This window comes from Seriola lalandi, unplaced genomic scaffold, assembly GCF_002814215.2.
Source record: "Seriola lalandi dorsalis isolate HSWRI2012SDOR001 ecotype SW California unplaced genomic scaffold, Sedor1 jcf7180002054692, whole genome shotgun sequence".
NCBI classification, from domain to species: Eukaryota; Metazoa; Chordata; class Actinopteri; order Carangiformes; family Carangidae; genus Seriola; species Seriola lalandi.
In genome coordinates, this window is record NW_019525245.1 from 2940227 (window position 1) to 2961628 (window position 21402).

At 39.1% G+C, this 21402-nt stretch overlaps 1 protein-coding gene across 1 annotated transcript in view; it reads right to left on the reverse strand.

Annotated features, from left to right (window-relative positions):
- The window catches only part of cpne5b (copine Vb), a 118773-nt gene that overhangs the window by 63911 nt on the left and 33460 nt on the right, over window positions 1-21402 (reverse strand). Inside the window, exons 4-6 of the mRNA XM_087178605.1 lie at window positions 19031-19134; window positions 16242-16281; window positions 13676-13752 (exon numbers count right to left, since the gene is read on the reverse strand). Of these exons, the coding sequence (XP_087034731.1) occupies window positions 13676-13752; window positions 16242-16281; window positions 19031-19134 (221 nt within the window). The remainder of the gene's footprint in view (window positions 1-13675; window positions 13753-16241; window positions 16282-19030; window positions 19135-21402) is intronic.

Here is a 21402-nt window from a genome sequence, read left to right on the forward strand (position 1 = left end):
GGAGGTGTGGCTTGGTCTTATTTCTTATGTATACAGTGTTACTCATTCAGTGTTCCATGCAGTTTAGAGTGAGTGGGAAATATCCGATTACCAGGGGTAATTAGGTTACTGGTATAAAATTTTGTAATTTGAATAGTACTGTTATTTTTGTGATGCACAATTGAAAATGTTCCTAGTTAACATCCTTATTAAACAGGATTTTGTCCAAGTGTCACATCAGATATGTCAGGTTAAATATTAGCAAGCTAGTTTTGTCAGATGGCTCACTTAGCTACACAGCAGTTGTGCTGTTAATTTGTGTAAATATTTAGTAACAATTCTCTGTCTCCTCTTAGTTAACACTTATATTATAATTAGACCAAGCTTAAACTTACGTAACTGGTGCTGCTGGCTCTATGATTACTCTATGATTCTCCATGATCACTTCCTGTAAACTTGGCCCAGTCACTATGGTAACACTAGTCTCAATGCATATGATTAGTATAAAGCTACACCAGCTATTCGCACTTTGAAAGTGTGCCTGCACCTGTCACAAGCGGAAATAATTCTACCACAAAGGCAGCCAATAATGTAAAATCCAGGGTTCACAAAACTGAAAACTCAATCCTCATAAACAGAACAAAATGTCACCTTTTTCCAGAGGAGCCAAAAATACACGGGAGCCTTATCACACAAAAATGTCACCCAGAGAAGACGCCAACTGGAGCTGTTACAGCTTTTTTTTCATGGCCTGTGTTTGTTTGCATCTGCATATCCTAGATAGGTAATGATGAAGCACATTGGAGCATGGCTCACTCAAAGTCTGGGTTAGAAATAGCTGGTAGCCATATCAACAGAAAGAGATGTGTGGTTTTATGACAGGTGAGCTGATGGGAAAATAGAGAGAGCTAAGATGAGAAACAGAAAATGGAAAAAGGTGAGCATAAAGAAATAGACACAGTCAGGCAGACACACCTGGCCTGCAGAGAGAATAAAATTGCTTAGTTTCCAAACCTGCTGGGCGAGTCTGGACAGATAAGGTGAATGAAAATCCGACTCCCCAACACCTATCACTGAGCTGCTCTTGAGCAAGGGACATGAGCCCCAACCTCCCAGCAGGGCCGCTCAGTGACTGGGCTGAACAGTGTGATTGAGATGGGTGACTCAAAGGTGTCACTATGTATCACTGCATCTGAATGAATAATGAAGCCGATTGTTTTGCTGACACAGACGGAAAGAAAAAGCACTGACCAACAACTCAAAGCTTCTACCTGTAAGTCTAAACTGAATCTTACAGTCTGCAGTGTGCTCTCTAAGAATGCACAAATCCATTCTGATAAACTGGGAAGAAAGCCAGTAAAATCTATTATTGTGACTGGTCCAAGTAGATCTCAAGACCAAGGTATAAATTAAGATTAGGTGCGAGAAACAAGACGACAGAGAGGAGATCATTCAACCGAGGCTGCAATGATGAAAGGGGTTTAAGGAGTAAAAAGATCAGCCAGTGACTGGTGACAGTAAGACAGAAAGATATAAAATACTTTACATGCTCACTCAAAGCCTGGTGTGACAGATTGTTTAAAGAAGGTCTGATTCTGCTGCAGTCTCCATTACACCTATCTCTCACAAACATTGATTATGGCGTTTTGAACTCTTTAAGTTTTTTTTGTTTCTCTCCTTCTCTGACCACATGAGTTCAAACACATATCCAACACATTCAGCAACGCTACACTGGAGGACTGAGGCATGGCTTAAGGCCATGTTTACAGCCTCCGCTCCCAGTGTGTGGCTTCTCAGCAGCTCAGAATGTTGTGCATTGCACAATTATCTGGGCAGCCCACGATTTAGCACTCAGAATATGTGATACTTACTTGTATTGTTGTTTTGCAAATTTCACAGGTGACTCTAGCTTTTTAGAAATATATTTTGATGGCATGTGGTAAATTGGATCACTTTGGCGGAGGAATGCTGTGAAGCCAAAAAGACAATCCGACCAACTCGCCTTGTGTTTTTTGCAGACGGTGAGGTTGGAATAAACTTACTCAGGACTGAAGAGAGCATCATATGCTATCCTCATGTAACACATGTATGATGCTAGCATCAATGTTGATGGCATTCGACTTTACAGCCCTGAACTCACTCATACTCAAGGATCTGTATAGCAAAGGTTGGATTGCCCAGTGCTGACTGGAAATGCCTTCAACTTTCAAGCAATTTTCGAAGTGCAGTAAAGCTACACAAAGGAAAACAGACATGCACTCAGATGATACCTTTTATCTTTCAGCAACTGAAAGAAAGCACTTGTTAAAAACGACCATGCTAGCATCCAATGCTGTGCCACAAACATAAAGTCCAGACTGTAAATATTTGGACAGTTGAGCATTCTTTTGTTCTACAGGCTTTCTGCCTCAGCACATTCAATTTTATATAAAGTAATGGATACTGCATTTAAGTGTCAAGCCCCAGCTTTAGCCAGAGTAGATTTATATCAATATAGAAGGAACTGTGTGTAAGATATAGCCCTTTTAACACATGGTGCTAAAATTGCAGGGGCACAAATGTAATTGGAGGTTTGGCTACTAAAAGTTGCCATTTAGATTTAGGTGGAGTCGTCTGTCAATATGAGGAGTTAAGAAGTGACTACGCAAGTGAAGAAGATAATATTGAGGCTCAAACGAAAAGAAAAAATCTATCAGAGATATTCAAAGGTAGTTGGTTTGCCAAAACCAAAGCACAAGAAAATCTTATGCTTGGTTTAGAAAAAAACCTTTTACATTGAAAAAAAAAACCTGCTAACATTTATATCTTATCATCACTGTTAATGGCTAGAATCGACATTCACTCCCTATCAAATGACTCTGCAGTAGTCATGGGTATTTATCAGCTACATGCAAATTTTCGCACTTTGTGCAGTGACGTCTTTCAGAGCACACAAACACTGTAACCTGTCACCTTCCCAGTGGGAGCAGTGAGTGCAGCTGCAAAATAAGTTTTAAAAATACACAATCAGCGACCAAAGCGTCCAAAGCCACCACCTCATCTGTCAAACAATGGCAGCGGGAGGATGAATGCAGAGGTCTACAGGGGCATTCTGTGTGCTCAGATTAAGCCAAATGCATCAACACTCATTGGACGACATTTCATCATTCAGCAGGACAACAATCCTAAACATACAGACAAAGCAGCAGAAGAGCTTTTCAGGGTGAAGAGGTGGAAAATCCTCCACTGGTCGAGTCAATCAGCTGATCACAGTCCAACTGAGCTGCATCCCACTTGCTGAAGACTAAAGGCAGAGAGACCCCACAACAAGCACTTCAAGTTTTTCTGTTTAATTCCTTTTAACCCCTAAACCTTGGCCATTATCTTTTAAAAGGACTCCCACACAGTTCCTTCTATATTGACATAAACTGACTCAAGTTAAAGCGGAGACATGACACTTTAATGTAGTATCCATTATTTTATTTCAAACTGAGCCTGAAGAACCTGAAAAATGTGTAACTGTAAAAGTACTTACAGTCTGGACTGTATAGTGTTACATCAAATGCAGTCAAGAAGACTGTGTTTTACTCAGGGCTTGGACTTAACAGTCATATTTGTACACGGACAACCTCTCTTCACTCTATTAACTCAAGAACTTCTCTTAGCTCAAAGTATATGGAGTCAAGCTTCTGCTATCCAGCCATGCCAATTAGGGCTGAACAATTAATCAAGAAGTGCAATATATGAAGTGAAAGAGCTAAATTTAAACTGATGGAGTTTTTTTGTGGTGCTCACCACTTTCATAAATTACATCTGACACTTGCAGTTGAGTTTGAGCTTCTTTCTACCACATAAATAATACAAATAAACTGTTTTCAGAGAGATCTGTGATTTAAGAGTAATTGGAACAATATTGTTTCTGGAAAGAAATGTTGCTGTTCAGTTTTCTAAAAGTTATTGTGCTTTGTAAAACCACAAATGAATCTTCATGCACCTCCATTGTATTTGGGGTGTGGCAAAAGCTTCAGAGGCAGAGTTTGCAAAAGCAGTATGCATGTAAAATTTTTGCAAATGGGTCCTTTAAATGAAGCAGAACAAATGTGTTGTTTTATGGATGATCTGTAATCTCTGACAGCATAAAACTGAGCTAAGTATAATCCTTAACCATATAACAACTGACAGCCATAATCCCAGTACACTCTGTAAATAGAATAATATCCCATCTCAAAAGTCCTTATGGTGGTTAATATCCCACTGTAGCTGTCGCATCATCAGTGCTTGGGGCAAACAGTTGGAGACAAGGAGGCTGTGGTGTCGGGCTTGGTTTTTCATCGGCTCACGTGCCTCTATTCACATTCACAAATAATTTCCCACCATTTCACTACTCTGCTCTAATAATATACGCTGACATTCAGGAAATACGGAAACGGTAAAAGGCAAAGTGCATTCAAACACACCTCCTTCTCCTCCTCCTCGCCCCCTCCTAATGTCTTCTCTGTAAAAGAGTCTTTCCTCTCCTCTCATGGTGCTCCATATCTGTACACTTCTCTTCAATATGAGTGTTCTATCTACGTAATGCAACACAGCGAACATTCACCGCATTGACAAGGGGTGTTCATTTGGATTTTTTTAGACGACGCTCATTAACTGACCATTAACCGTTAACCAATAAGATTAAAATGTACTACTTGGAATAGACAAGTGTCTGTAATCCATTAAAAAATACCAATACAGAGAGGTTGAAGTGGACTGGAACAATCCAAAGTGTCTAAGCAGAGAGCGAGAGAGATGAGCAAACACACAGACAGACTGGAGAAAGCCCCTCCCGGCAGATCATCACACAAGGCGATGGTCCTTTGAACTTCATTGTTGCAGGAGAAGTGACTCTCGGCTTATCCAGGAACGCATAAAAAGCTTTACGTTATAAATGCACAAGGTTATTATAAAGATCAGGTCTACATGCAATTAAAAAGGAGCAGAGGAGCAGAATCACTTCTTGACTAACACAAAGAGTTGCACTCATGCAACACAGTCAGACTGACATTGAGTTAAAATGAGCAGGCCAGGCTTTCCTCAGTCCTCAGCATAGCATAACTTGTCTTCTGTTTTTTTTATTTTTTTATTGTTTTTTTTTTTCAGAAATAGCACCATTTTAACATGCTATGGGGTTAGTCTAGTGCGCAGTCTGTTAACCGTGAGACCCATGGTGGAGAAATCAAATGGTAATGATGTCCAGGGATATTTTGACTGTTTAACTGCTAGTAGTAACCGGTCAAATTTATTAATGTCGGTTAACGGTTAAGCGGTTAATTATGAACAACCCCAGCAGTGACCTAACTTGGTCAGACCGAAAGCTGTGAAAATGGAAGTCAGTCATTTTCTATGTGACCCACCGTCTCTTGGTGGCGAGCTGTGGCATGCCTGGTGGGGGTGTGGCTTGGACAGTGGGTGTTTAAGTCCACGCAACTTTATGGTAATGAGCTATTTAGACCAAGCTTTCTGAACCAACTTGCTAGTTGTCTGTTACGTCGTCTACATCTACATCCAAGCACCCAAGAACTTTAACAGCGTCCATGGCTGTTTTTGTTTGCTTTTGGTCTGAATGTACAGTAAGGGTTACATTAATTTATTATTGGACCAGTCAAATTACATGGTCTGAATGAACATAACCAACAATTTGTGATCTGTGTATTTCAGTTCCTTTAAAGGATAATAGTGTGCATGAAATGAATTATTGAACTGCAAAAAATGAAAATACAACCATTGTACAGCGGAGCAGTAGATTGTAGATGGTAGCAGCCCGAAGGTTAGGGAAAGATAAAGTGTCTGTAGTCTGAGGGTTTCAGTTTGAGTGAGAAAGTGAGGGAAAACAAAGTGCATGACAGTAATTCTCCTCCGGCTTCTTTCCTATCATCAGTCTGCCCCTGAGTGGGCCATTTAACCCCCATCTGCTGCAGTGGAGCTACTCTGTGGGCATTGGTTGTAAACTGTGTTTTTTATGGTGAGCTCCAGGACAGGATGCTTGTAACTGTGCAGGTGCAGGGATTGCCTTGAGAGAAAGAGTGTGTGTGCACAGTCAAATTATCCTGAATAAATATAGGCAATAAAACACCCTTTCTGAATTGCTTCACCCAAGGTTCATTTAAATTTTTTTCATTTATAAGGTATTCAACTGAGGATTCAAGGTTGTAAATAAGTTAGAGAGGCTTGTTATGTCTTTCCAAAATGCGATATGATTGTGCCCTGTCTTGTTTTTAGTTAGTTTGTACGCTGTAGTGTTTTGTAACTGATTATTGATTGGTGTGCAAGGTTCTTTTAGGCATATTTGTGATGAAGAGCTCTATATAAATACAATATTTGAAGTATAGTTCAAAGTGGGTTTGGGCATTTTTTGGGAAAAGATGAAATATGACCCAATTGGAGCTCAATAACCTCTTGTAAATTTTGACATCTTCCTTTAGAAGTTTATTTTGTTTAGTTCTGAGTGTTCAAATGTTTGACGTTAATATATAATGTTACACTAATCACATACTTGCTGTATGCTCGCTCTGGACCAGGCTGCTTGGAGTTACTGTAAAGTTGCCCATATTTCTCAACTGTTTTAAAAATACAATGTATATTAAAATGTACCTTTTATATATAGCCACTATGAAGCTATGCTGATGAGCTAAATGCTAACATGCTCACAATGACAATGCGAACATGCTGACGTTTAGAGTGGTAGCATGCTAACATTTGCTAATTAGCCCTAAAAAAAATTACTGCACAGATTGGGCTGATGGGAATGTAATTTGTATTGAACAGATACATTTTTTAATCAGTTGAATTCCATAATAATCCATCTAAGTTTTTTTCTAGAGGGAAATACCAGGATCACCAAAATCAGCAACAACATCTGGTTCTTAGACAAACGGTAGATAGTATACTTGACTTGCTGGCGCCATGTGAAAAGTCAATGAATCACTGAATACAGTCAGCAAAGTTGAATCAACACTTCTCTGCCTGAGTCTTGTAGTATCTGTTGGTGACTGTTGTATTAAATTGCATTAGACTCTACGGGTGTTGAAGAGCAAGAATTTAAATAGATGGGGAATTAGCTGGTAATCCAACTGCTGGCAGTCAGACCTTTTCTCCATCATATCAGCTATTCATTGCTGTCTCAAGCCTGTTATTGCTTTTCTCTGCAATGACAGCCTTTTTTTAACTGCAAGATCAGCAAAAACTTAAGAATCCTTTGCAAAATTAATTGTAAACAAAATGTTTACACAAGTAAGTCATACTTCTTATGGTAATAGGCCAAATTTCCCTCTCACAGTGAGCTGCTGTTTATTCCAAATGCAGGGAAACACACACACACACACATACACCCACACAAGCACTAGGCTTACTGACCAGCCTTTCAACAACCTTTCAAAGTACTGCAATTATGGTTCACCGGGGAGAAATAAAAAATGTTTGCTCTTCTCGAGAAGATTCAAAAAAGAGCTTGCCTCGACATTACAATCAGAAATACCAGGGGCCAGATGCATAAAACCCTTTGTGTACATACTGTGTGTACATACTGTAGAGAGTGTAGTTTTAGTATATTACAGAGCCATGTGTATGCATGGTTGTGTTGAATCTCAGTCCTAAAAGTTGTTAAATTCTGCACATGTGCACACGCTTGGTTTCAACTCCCAGATACAGTATAGCCACAGATGGACAAAGTTGGTTAGGACTTCATAACAGGCATGACAGAAGGACTGAAAGCCCTATAGCCAAGTTTTGTTTAGAAAGTGGCAGATGAACTGACCAGTCACATTTTGATTTATAGTGTGTGGGACCAAAATCATCACCCTAGGCTTTCCTGGAGACTCAAAGCCAGAGCTATCTCACAAGGTTTACCTTTTTCTGTCCAGGGGTTTAAACCAAAGATCAGGACTTAAGTGAATCAGACAGACAGGAGTCATACAGATGGCAAAGTGATAGGACACAAACAAGGATATCGAAAAGCCACCAAACCAGAACTTAATAGAATTGAAGAAGTTACATGACAGTCTGTAATGGACTTCACATGACAATATTTACAACTTGGAATACTTTTATGAAAAATCCTGCTGATTCTTTTGATCAGTGGACCCTTATAGACTAAAAAATATAAATAATTGAGGAATAGACAGTCAATCAGCCTACACAACCACTTCAAAGGTAGGGAGATGCCACCATTTCGCTGTGTTGCTAATTTAACATGCCAGGAAATCTGAATTCATTATACTTCTGTAAAATGAACTGAACAGTTGCATTGTGGAAAATCTATCTGAGCTAACAATGATCAGCATTTCAATATTGACAAAAGTGTATTGTTATGCATGTTGCCACACTGTTTTCCAAAAGCTTTAAACTAGTTGCTGGCGACCAAGATAAAAAGAGTGAGCTGCTAGCTGCTGTGCAGAATGGTATAATGGGTCCATCGCATCTCATCCCTGGGTTGGTGTGCCTGAAAGGGTTGAAGGCCTAGCTCCAATACTCATGGTTTGCCACAGCTGTAGTGTCATTAATTCATAACACGTGCATCTGTAAATCATCAGGAGCAGTGTTTTCTTAATCATCATCTAAAGCCTCAGAACAAAAGATATGAATATAACAAGAAAATGAAATGTCCAACTGAAAACACTAAAACTGTCTTTTTATTGTAGATATGTGAGAAGATGCACAATATAACTGGCCAACATATCAGACTGCATATTAGATTATATCTCCTGCTTACATATGAAGTATGCATTAGGTGCACAAATTTTCACAGCACATTCAGTTTCCTATAAATATCATTTTATGTGTAGGAAATGCATGTTTTCTGTTGTTTATACTGTAGATCTAGCCCTGGAGATACAGCATATCAATAAATCCGTGGTTTGTCAATCCTGGACACTAATATAAATACTGTACAATTCATATATCAATGATACTTTGATAAAGAGAAAAAATGTTAATTTTGAATTATGTAATATATGTAGCATTCACTTATTTTCTGAGATTTTCCAAAATATTAAAAGGCAAAGTGAATAAATGACACGTGTGCAGCTCGCTTACGCCCTGCACTGTCTGTATAAATCATTTTCTATGTAAATATAAATGACAAGAGAATTTTAATCTCTTTAATAAAATATGCATCTGAGGCCTGTGGCAAGAGAGCACTGTAAAATTTGAAGCAATCATAAAAGAGCTAGCGCCTTTGATGTTACGATGAAACAAATGTCTTGTTTGGCGGAAGCTCTCTATTTTCCTCTGTTTCTTTCTCTCTGTCACACACACATGCACACACTATAAATTTGTTTCATTAACATTTGAGGAAATGGAGAACTCACGTGCTGCATCACAGTATGAACACAAATCCCACTAGATTTAAAAAAGGTACACCCTTTTATAATTAGACAATGCAGTCTGGATAGTATTGGAGGTTTGATAAAATGTCACTGTAGACGTTTGACTTGTCACAGCAGGACAAACACAGGTGCAACTAATGACATGAATTATGTGCCTCTGCTCCCTTCATGTGTTCCACTCCCAGTGAAGCAGCATACACCATGCAGGGCTCTGAACTGGAACACCTACAGTAAATGGAATAATGTAATGGTATTAATGGTCTGATTCAAACCTTTGTCTTAGCTTCAGTTTTCTGTCAATTAGATTCAAAAGGAACATTTACATCGTAAATGTAACATAAATGAAAAAATATAAACTCAAGCTTTTTACATTTATAAATCTGACGGTCTACAGAGTAAATTAAGATCAGCTCTTTTTTTTTTTTTTTAATAACTGTTTGCCTTACACAACACCTGCTGAGTTAATGAGAAGTAAGGTGATATTGCAGAGGAAATTATGCCACTCAGACATTGTTAACAGGCCAAATACAGACCGCTTGGCTGGACTTTTCAGTACTGACACATTTTACCACAATGATAATCATTGTTAGCGTCCAAGTAAAACCTTAACTTTTCAGGATTCATTTGAAATAAATATGGATTTTCTCAGTCACCACTCTAATTTGTTTGTGATTGGTCAGTTAAGGTTAAATGAGGCCTATATCTTGTGTTGTGGGAAACAGTTTCCAATAGTAAAATCAGTGGCTTTATGTACACCACACAATTACATATGTTTGTTTGATATATAAATCTGTATTGCAGCTGTTGCCAGGGCTCACTCGTCCTCAGGGTTACCTGTTCATTCCAGGCTCTCTGTTTGTGGACAATCAGTGGATGAAGTTGGTGTTGGTGTTTTTTAAAACCTGAAAATCACTGAAAACTTCATCAAAGGCAAAATAATTTGTTATTTATAACTTTATGACAGGAGCAAGATTACATGCGCAGAACTCTGAGCATGCCTTTTCAAAAAGTAATTCCCTTTCATAGTTATGCATGAATATATGCGCATACACATTTACACCAAATGAATCTCTTTGCTGTTTGTGTGGCTTTGTGTGTGCGTGTGTGTTTGCCATGTGCTTAAGTGGCCTCAACAACAATCTGTAAATAATACATTGCAGTAAACAATACACTGACAAAAGGCCACACAATCTGATACATTCATTGCTCATCAGTGTTAATTTGGTGCCTTACAATTCAGCCTTCTCAAGATTGTGATACCAGAATACAAAAACTAACAAGAAGCTGAAAAATCAATCAACATGCAGGCTTCTACTGACATGACTCGGAGTTCAATGAAAGCCACTAATTCATGCCATTATTTGTGCATCATTCATGTTTGCAGGCAGTTTGTCCAACTTAGCCAGAGGAATACAAATGTGTGTTTGTTATGGGTGTACCGTATTTTGCTGATGGTATGTGCTGACCGGTTTTCACTGGAATGAATAGACCCCATGTTTGAATACCGCTTGCATTGTCCCTCATTTGATGCATTCATGTTCCACTTTTTCACTGAATATTGCTTTCTGTTGTCTGCATCTTCACCTCTACTCCAATCCCTCTTTTCTGCTGTTTACTGGAGACTTGTGTTGTGTATAATCAGACAGGCAAATGGGTTGTTTCGAGCGATTTAAACATTGTTGGTCTCTGTCTGGATGTCAATGTGCCTTAAACACACAATTGCTTTCTTGAATGGTCATTGATGTCACCTTCACTCCCTCTCATGTTCTCTCTCTTTACCTTCACAGAGCTTTTTTTCCATAATGAAAACCTCTATGGCTGCTGCCTAATTAGACTATCACTTATTTCAGAGAGATTAAAGCCATTCGAATTAGCCCTGAAATAAAGAGACAAGAGACAAAAGCTTATGGATTCATGCCATTAAACCAAGGTACATGATCAATTAAGGAAATATGTATATCTTGTGTGTGTATGTACAGTACATAGTGGCTCAGAGAAAACGGAAAGGAAAAGATAATGTCAAGCAACCAAACTTTAGATTTGTGATACATTTAATTAGTTTATTCTATGATGTACTGCACTTTCTATTTTATTTCCATTTATAAAGAAAAAGAAGCAGTTGTATATTAGTGACATAATAATTCACACATTTATGTAAGGGGTTACTCAGAGAGACAGAGATTTCCTCACTCACTTCCAAGAGTTATTCCATTAAGTCTTGTGTAAGCAGGTGAAATGAAAGGCAGAGGAGTTGTTGATACAGATATGAAAAACAAACAAAGGATATAAGACATTCTCCCATTGGCTAAGCACAGCTTAGACAAATGTCTTGACATTTCCAAACGTCTTGATTCATATTCCTATTGAATATGAATCACTCTTCATTACCACAGAAACTCCACTGGGTAGCGTATCTACCAGGGCAATGCATCACTTTATGTGTGTGTGTTTCTCACTGCTCTTCCATCTCTGAAACTTTCTCCTTCAAAAAGGATGAAACAAAGCTGCTACACAGCTTCTTCAGTATAACTTAAAAAGTTAAACGACAGTTTTGGTCCAAGTCCTGAACGTAATCACACTTGTTATTATTATCTGACGGTGTTTGCTTTCAAAGAAACTGATTTACATATCCACCAAAACACACACACGTCACACACGTCACTCCTCGAATTGAACCAATCCTAACTCACCTTCTGTATCTGATTCATGAAACCAAACCAAATGCAAATTACGTAGAATGATCAGTCAGTTGGTTGCAGAGGTTTCCACTACGCGGAGAGCTTTATTTTGTGCCCTCTAAAGAAAGATGAAAGACTGTCATAAGAATAAAAATTTGGCAAGCAGTTGTGTTATCTCTCAGCTGCAATGTGTCTCAAATTGAAAACGAATAAATTGGCAAGAGTTCTATTTCCTTTTCCAACCATGCTATATAAAGCCTCAGTTCAGAAAGAAATAGTTTGATAATAAACTTGTAAAAACATTATTAAGGTCTATGCACTCATGATAGAGGCTTAGGGCGCACTTATATTTGCATTGCTAAAATCCTCTTAGGTAGCCATCATCAACAGTCCATGCATTATGGGGAAAACACACACACACACACACACACACACACACACACACACACACACACACACACACACACACACACACAGACTGTCAGAAAAGTTTTGCACCTGTGCCATCATCAGGTGTGTGCCGTAGGGGGAGACATCTTTGGTAATCCCTCTTTTTATAATGATAACAGACAGTATATCTGTGTATCTGAGAAGCGAGGAACTCATTGATGGTCAAGTCAAAACATAGATATGATGCCTGAAACATGCTACTGTATCTGTGAACACAGGTGTCATATGCAAGTGTCTGTCAACTCAGTGTTAATGTTGCTCAGTGTTGCTATATCACGGTGTCACACATCGCAACATACGTTGATATAATCTTACCAACCAATGGAAAATCAGGGTCTTAGGCGTAACATCTCTTCTCTATTTGCTTTCCTTTATGTAACTGACAGTACTGCATATTAAACACTTACAGTAATTAATATAAAGATTATTCAATCAACAGGTCAATGAGTGAATCAGTAACAGAGTGATAATGTTCTGTTTGTGAATGTGTTGAGTGTCAGATGTTAAACCAATCCTAGAACATGGCAATGATGTCTCCCATAATTCAAAGTTGAATGTCAGTATTCAATTACAATAACATGTTCAGACCTGAGAACAGGCATATCTCACTCAATGTGACATTTAAATGACTTCAGCCCGCAGACTAATGGAGATGACAAATGATAGATGTTTAAAGACAGATTACAGGATACCTCATTAACACCACATTTTTCTCAGCCAATGTAAGGGCGCGAGCCTCAGAGTCGATCAGTAATTTGGGTAATTTTGCTCCGCGCTTCACCCTTTACTTTAATGACAATAATTATCTGTGGAAAACATCTGTAGGATGTGTTGCCCCCCCCCCCTTCCTCTCCTCCTTTGTCTGATCAATGTATTCTCCTCTCTTTTCTTTCTAAATCACCCCTGTGCCTCTTCTTCCTCCTCCTCCTCCTCCCCCTCATGCTGCCATTTTACTTCTGAACACCCACTCCCCTCTGTATGCCACTAAATTAGTTTCCCTGCGGTGTTGTCCTCTCCTTCATATTCTACAAAACAAATTAACACCTACTTCTGTCTATTTCTATGAATTTTTTAGTATGAATGAAGTATACCTAAGAATTGCCATTGTATTTGATTCCAAAGCAATTTTCTTCTTTCTTAAGTCTTAGCACAGTATGGTGCTCCGCAATCACATTTGGAGCGAAGGGTGTTTAGGCAGTGCAGAAATTGGCTGAAGCTCTTACTCACCCCAGAGGTTTCTCCAGTCGACTGGCTGGTGATCCAACAATCTCCCCAAGAGTACAGAACGTCTGACCCAAAAAGTCCTGGAAGGAAGGAAGGAAGGAAAGAAGGAAGGAAGGAAGGAATGAAGGAGGAAAGGTTGGCGTATGTGAAATAGAAAGACAAGAAATCAATGTTAGGGTATGATCAGGCTTGAGACTTAAACTCAGGAATATTCCTGTCATTCTTCTACCTCTGGAACCCATGCAAATGAGAAACTCAAGAATTTGTTTCTTCCAAAGAAGCTTGCTCACTCATGCTCCTTGAATTTGATTTGTGCATCCATATGTTTAGCTGAAAGAAATAGTCGAATCTATTTTTGATGCAACATCTTTGGTTAAAAAAATAATAATGATTGATTGATTGTAGTGGTGTCACCATATATATCATGCCTGCAGGCTACACAATCTGCAGGCATAAAGACTTGATGGCTTGCTGTCAGCTGTGAGACAGAAACTGTGCTCAGAGCCACAATAACTGTGATATCATATCCAGTTTTGGTGTGAAATATGAAGCGAATTTGTTCAGCTTAATGCAAATGTTGCCATACCCGTGACAGTTATGTACTATAATGGTGTGCATGGTTTAAAGCAGTGATTTCCAACTGGTCCAGCCTCCGGATCCACATGTTCCCTGGGGCATCAGGTCACGGGCCGCATGTCCGCCGACTTAAAGCTGGGGTTTCCCCCTAAAAGTCGATGTTTTCATCAGTTAAGAGTTATCAGTCAAGGAGACCCAGACCTGACTTGCATTTTGTCAGTTGCATCACTGTACTTTTCATTGTCCACAGAGCTGAGCAGGAGCAACAGCAGGGCTGGCCGTCAGCTTCACAAACCAAGTGGGTCTCAAAATTGCCTCAATCCCAGAGCTGACTCTGAAAATCCTGATTCAGTCCTACTTTACACCCATTCAGTTTATTTTCATCCATCCATGTTGGGAACCACTGCTTTGAGTTGTGGAGGATGAGAGACACACACATGAGAAGATGGAAGATCCAAAGCACCAAGAACAATGACTTGATTCACAACTGTGTGGGGCATTAAAGTAGACACTTTTTAGAGAGAGACATAGTTTCATGTATTGTCATGTCTCCTTTAATATGTCATCCAGCATTGATCTGGTATGTTAAACTTTGATGATTTTTGACAGGACAGGCAAAAAAATATTTTAGTGAGTCCCCTTTGAACTAATCACAGTGTGGATGTGGGACAGTCCAAACCAAAAGTCCTTAACTTTAGCCTTGGCAGACAGCACGCACTAAATAATTCAACATCAGGCTATAGTGTGTTTCATTTCAGTGAGTCTCTAGTCCGTTATGCCCACTAATTCCACTCATTGTTACAAGGAAGAGCCTGGAAAATCTCAGCATCTTCATCATGTTACAGGTACATGCGACCAAAACTGCTGGAAGACCAAATTTTCCTCTCATATTGTGGCTGTTGTGGAGCCCTTTGAGACTACAGTGATGGTTTACAGCTGCACAGATAGCTTGGCCTGGCTCTCAGTCGTTTCATTCTGATCAGTGACACCATCCTTCCTCCTGAGAGAAGGATCGTTAATGTGAGAGACAGCAGCCATGCAGTGTCAGTAAGTGAGAGAGATGCTGGGACCTACGTTGAGTTCTGCAGGCTTCCAGAAAGGTTGAGCAGCAGCAGCAACAACAACAATAACGACAGAGCACATCATATACCAAGAAAACAACAATACACCAAAAATCTAGCACTCCTAGCACTGCTCAAGATGAAAAAAGTCAGAGTGGGAAGACAACGCATGCTGGACCAGAAAGTGGAACCTAAGCACACAGATGGAATTAAAGCAGGTGATGAAAAAATGCAAACCCAGCTTGTCCAAATACCTCACATAATCATCAAAACTGATTATTTTGATGACAAACCTTACTCAATGCTTTCTGTCGCCATAGTTTCCAGTTTTATGGATAAAAAAATGTATAATTTATTATTGAAACAAAATAACCATGTACAATGTAATCTAATAAATTGCTTAAGATGGAAACTAATGGCTAAAAGCATTGTTTTTCTACATGATTAATTGTACAGCGGGTTCTTGCACAATGCCTATCACTGCCGTTCCACTATTACAACAAATAAAAAAATAATAAAAAAGACTCAATCAAAGATAAATGGAAATAGAAATTGCATTTATAGCACGACTGCAACATAGATAACCCCTGTTAGAGTCAAAAAACGAAAAAGAAAATGTATTTGGACATTTCTATGATCAGGCAATGAAAGGGGGTTTGCTTTATTTCATCAAGGAAAACCCCATGCAGCTTGCAACAACCAATTAAAACATACAGAAACAAAAAAAACATAAACATTGCCACCATTAGACCACTGATGAAAAAGGTTAGGCCAATCTCAAGTCATGTCAAAGACCATATTCCATCAAGCAATAGTATTTGATTTTTTTTTTTTTTCATTTTCAGAGACATTTAATCCAATTAATCTGCTTTTGCTTAAGACTGGCCTCCATTTATCTGTGGTTCAGGGTTAAAATAAGCTCGTGCACTCACATGTTTGGACAGGTCTGGACTTTTGGAGTCCACATCATACCTGAAAGGAAACAAAGCAAAAGCAGCAAAGCCATTTTACTTCAGAAACACCAGAGGAGACTCTTATCTGAGTGAGGACATTTTGATTGATACGCTCTTAAAGGAGAAATTTAAAAACAACCCTGGTGATTTGTCATCAGCAGGAGGAGAAAGGATATACTCCCAGTACACTACACTTTCTCATGTTGTCTTTTCAGCTGTTTTTGTGTGTTTGTAGGTTTAAGGACGCTCTGTGACACAAACACCTGGGGTGTGGAAAAGGAGTAGGGTATGAATTGAAAGGAATCAGAGCAGAGAAACATAAGAGATAAAAGAATAAAAGAAAATACAAGATTTATGATTATATTTGCACGAGCTGAATTTCAACTGACAATATAATAAGAGTGGATGTTGTGAAAGATAAAAGAGATAAAATTCAAAATGAGCCAAGAGGACAGGATCTTAGTATCTTTTCAGATGTTACTATCTTTGAGGCAGAGTGCATGGATAATGGGTTCAACAACCTTTTCTCCTCTTCCATAATAATGAGTGCTGGACCTGGTCTGATTTGCATGTGAATATAAAGAAATGAAAGTGAGGGAAATGGAGAAATGCGATGTACCAAGATTAAACATCTGATGAAACGACAGATCTTGTTCGCCTAGAGATCAATCAGGCACAAATTAGACAGAAATGGAGCAAAAGTAAAAGTAAAATCAGTAAATATTACAGGCTGCACAAACTACAGTGTTGTGTTTCCCCACTTATTGATTTAAAAGAATGATCAAATGATCAAAAATCTTTTCATATTATTTGGTGGTATAGCTGCAGAGGAATTTTGCTGAGAGAGGTTTGAGGAAATGTTTGTTTGTCAAATGGAAATTAACTGCATCCTTGAGAGCGCTGAACAAAATACAGTGCTGAGGCTGTATGCTTTGCATGTCCCGCTTGTTAGAAGCTGGCAGTTCACCCTTCAAGCTAGCCAATATAATGCAGCCCATATGGAAGAATGATAATGTTAACATAAGAGATGCAGTTGGACTGAGAAATCATCAATGAGAGACAGAAAAGGAGAGGGAACTGCTTGATTTAAGCTGTGACTGGTTTAAATGAATATGAAGATCACTGCTATCTCACAAAACTAATCGGGAGGCCCCATCAGGCATGGAGGGGCCAATCGGGACCCAGTTGGCCGAGCTGGTGGTTGGGCTGCAAGGGCCGATGACAGAGTCCGTAAACACAATCATTGTATGAATACATCATGTGAGCTGTGGCATTGGGTTTTTTTGACGTTTATAACTTTTATTCAACATTAATTTCACATGGCCGCTTTTAGCAGTGGGCTACTGGGCCGGTGGCTCAATGTGAAAAATAATAATAGAGAGAGAGAGAGAGAGAGAGAGAGAGAGAGAGAGGGAGAGAGGGAGATGTGTGGTTGTGATCAGCCCAGTGGAGCAGACTGTCCTCTCCCTCATGTCTGCCTCCCAGCAAACTACATTCAGTTCGGTCCCATGGCTCCATTTACCTGCTCAGTGCTTATGTGTGTATGTCTTTATCATTGTTTAAACACTGAGGCAGCAGTGGACTATCTGTGACTCGCTTTACATGAATAATTAAGTAAAAAAAAAAACTGTGGCTGATAAATCTGGAAATATCATAATGTTTCAAATAGTTGTTCCGTAGTAACTGTGCAGACAACACAGGAGGAGCAGAGTGCGTTCAGGACCACAGCTCGTGGTGAGTCGTGTTTTACAGAATAAATGGTAGGCAGAAGACAACAGACATAGCCTGAGTTTATTTGGCAGGATAATGTTGTATAGCTACGTTTTCCACTCTTGTTTCATCAGTAATACTAATACACTAATCAAATTCTGATTAGCTCACATCTACAGCATTTTATTATAAAAAAGATCCAACGAAGGGAGAAAAACCTCTGAAATTAAGATTGAAAGAACTATAGTTTAATGTGCCGCTTGTCCTATTTCGTGTATTGTTCTACAAATCATCATAATTAACTCATCCCCTGTTTACTACATATAAAGTGTGACACAGGCTGTATGCGATGGTGTGTCTCCTGGTGGATTTTTGGAGAGCCAGTCCAAATAAAAAGTCCAGATTTTTATCCCCACTCCATCTCTATGCCCCAACAGCCGTCCTCAGTAACTTTTGCTCCATTTGTCAAGGTTTTCATTCTCACACGGCACTTAAATTTCTTACGTTTTTGCAATAATTCAGAAGTAAACAAAAGTAGGCTCTCCATCTCTAGCCGACGACTGGGGGTTTTGTTGGCTGACGTACATAGCATAATCTAACATCAATGCTAGAGATAAAAGTTTGTGATAGGGTGACAACTCTGCTGACTTTTGTCAATATCATTGTACATGTATTGCAGGGTAAAGCTATTAGTTATTATAATAAAATATTATACATAAAATTGCTGTTAAAATGTTATTCATTTCATTGTGATAACGTATACTTGGACAAGCAACACAGAGATTAAATTTATGCTTTAATGTTTGTATTTTCAAACAGTGTTTTTGTATTTTTACAAAGGAAAATAATTGCTGAGTTGCTCAGTTGCTAAACTATGTTTGGGTAATTGCTGTACGGCGGCAGGGTTTAGTGCAGGGTCAGTTTCTTCAGACTGAGCTAACTAATGGTAAGGCTCAATCAGCGCAGAACAGAGGGAGAGGACAATGCATTATAGGGAAGGAGGACAGAGGGCAGGGAGAAGATACAGTGATGGTACAACTTCAAAGGAAATCACTCACAAGTCGAAGCGAAGGTTCTGCTTCTCCTCAAAAAAGTAGTCCAAGATGTACTTTCTAACAAAGTCTGGGTTTAAGGTGTTGTCTATCACCTCCGTTCTGCCAAACTATAGAAGGAGAAAGACAGACCCAGGTCAGGAGAGAAGGGATGATTAAAGGAAAAGCAAGACAACAAAACACTTTGAAAAACAAACACAGTTAATAATTGTCTGCATGCACATTTTCTCCCTTTTCTTCGCTCTCTTATTAACACATAAGTTGACAGAGGGCTGATTAATAGAGGTGCTTTCACGAGCTGCTGCTGTGCAGAGGAAGCCATGGGTGTGTTTCCTGGTTCCTTGATCTTCACTCCTCATATTAATTACAGCAGGAAAACGCACTGATCAACCCCACAGAGGGAAGGGACGAGGGAAATGCATAGAGAGTAAGAGAGAGACAACATGAGCCGACTTAGAGAGAAAAAGAGGGTAAGAAAAGGGGGGCAAAAGTGGAGTGGAGGGTTTAGACAGAAAAGGATGGGTGAGAGTGGGAGTGGGAAAAGAGTGGGAAGGGAGAAGAAGAGAAAGGCAGCGATTAAAGCCTCCTAATTAGCGGGATTCTCACTCCCAAAGTGCCAAATGCAGGGAAATATGCCAGAGAAAAGGCTGACAAAGGCCCAGCAACAACACATGCATACATTATACTGTACAAAAAGCTGATTCGTTTAAAATAGGAGATACAGCATATACATTACATAAATTATTTACAGCCACCGGGAATTACTCTTATTTAATCAAATACTCCATCAAGAGTGAAGATTTTATTCCTATGCACTTTTTGGTGATATAGTGAGTTATATTTAACACTGATTTGGTACAAGAACAAATAAAATACCATCAGATGACATTGAAGGAGGATGTCAAAATGTGTGAATTGTAATATGCCACAATGTATGCTATTATTGTTGGGCACTCAAGGATTTCAGATATACCAAGCACGCCCATTTCACTCAGCGACTGGCCATGTGTGTGGAGGTGAGAAAGTACACCGGTTTTAATCTTCTCTCTCAAGCTCTGCATTTTTCCAGTCTTTGCAAAATTACTCCTGTCACTTTTTGTGTATACAAAAACTATTGAGTCCGTCTAAAATGCCTTTGAAGAATTGTTGTGGTAAAGTTTCCATTTGAATTTTTATTGCATCTCTCCCCTCTGTGTCATAGCAGGTTTTTTCACACCACCGTCAAGTGTGGCTGTTCAGGGCAGCTATAAACTCTTGTGCCTTCCAACGTGGTCAGACAACACACAAATCTTCACCTCTCCTCGTATTTGTTCTCTACTAACTTCTCAGGATTTTGTGTGCCTTTTTACCTCTGCCAAGGAGTTTATGTATTCACCATGTGTCTGTGTATTTGACAGCAGGATTACGCAAAAAGTACTGAAGCGATTTTCACTTAACTTAGTGGAGAAACGGGGCATGGGGCAGGGAAGAGCCCATTAAAATTTTGGGGCAGATCCGGATCATTTATTGTGAATTAAAGTTTTTTCTCTGAAGTCTGTTGTATGTTGTTTGACATCGGCCTTGGCAGAGGTCTGTACTCTCTTTGTGCTCCTCTAGTTGTAAAAAGGACTTAAATGTTATTGTAGCCAAGGCCAGATCAAGCTGTTAATGGACCTTTGGGGAAAAAAACTTGCTTGGCCTGTTCACCACCCCACTACTTCCATGTTCCTATAAGTACAATGCACATAGAGGTGCAGAGACCAACAAGTAGTTCTAGGTTGGAGTGCTATCTGGCTTAAATGTGTACTCCAGAAATTGTTATTGTAGGCTCCCTGACGCCGTCTAGTAGAAATTATGTTTATATCAAACTTAAATGCACCAGTGAACATGTTTGTAGGAAAAGTAGCTGTGACCGTATCACTATTTCTATTCATTTAAAGATATGTTGTTACTTTACGTATTTGGCAAGTTGCAAATTACGTTGATACTGAATGTATCAGTAAAATATCTAATCTTGCAATACAATATCCCCTTGTAGTGAATACAGCATTATTAAAGTTTTTATGGCCGGTGGTCTGGTTTAACACAGAGAGAAGTTCCCAGCGACTTCAGACATGTTTATTTACATTTTACCAAAACCATCATCTTTCTTTGATTTGAACAAGTTTACGTGCTTTTGTGGCTTAAACCACTGACAGGACTGTGGATATGAACCCCAGTCTCTGATGTGATGGACAGCATCTTTATTTAAAAAAATACATAACCCAGCCAACAATTACATTTCCTAAAAAAACATTTGTAAAAAAAACAAGTTGTAGTGTCCCTTATTTTGGTTATTTTGGTTGACTTGCAATAAGCTCTTCCAGAGCCACAGAAGACATTCTACAACTGTTTTCACA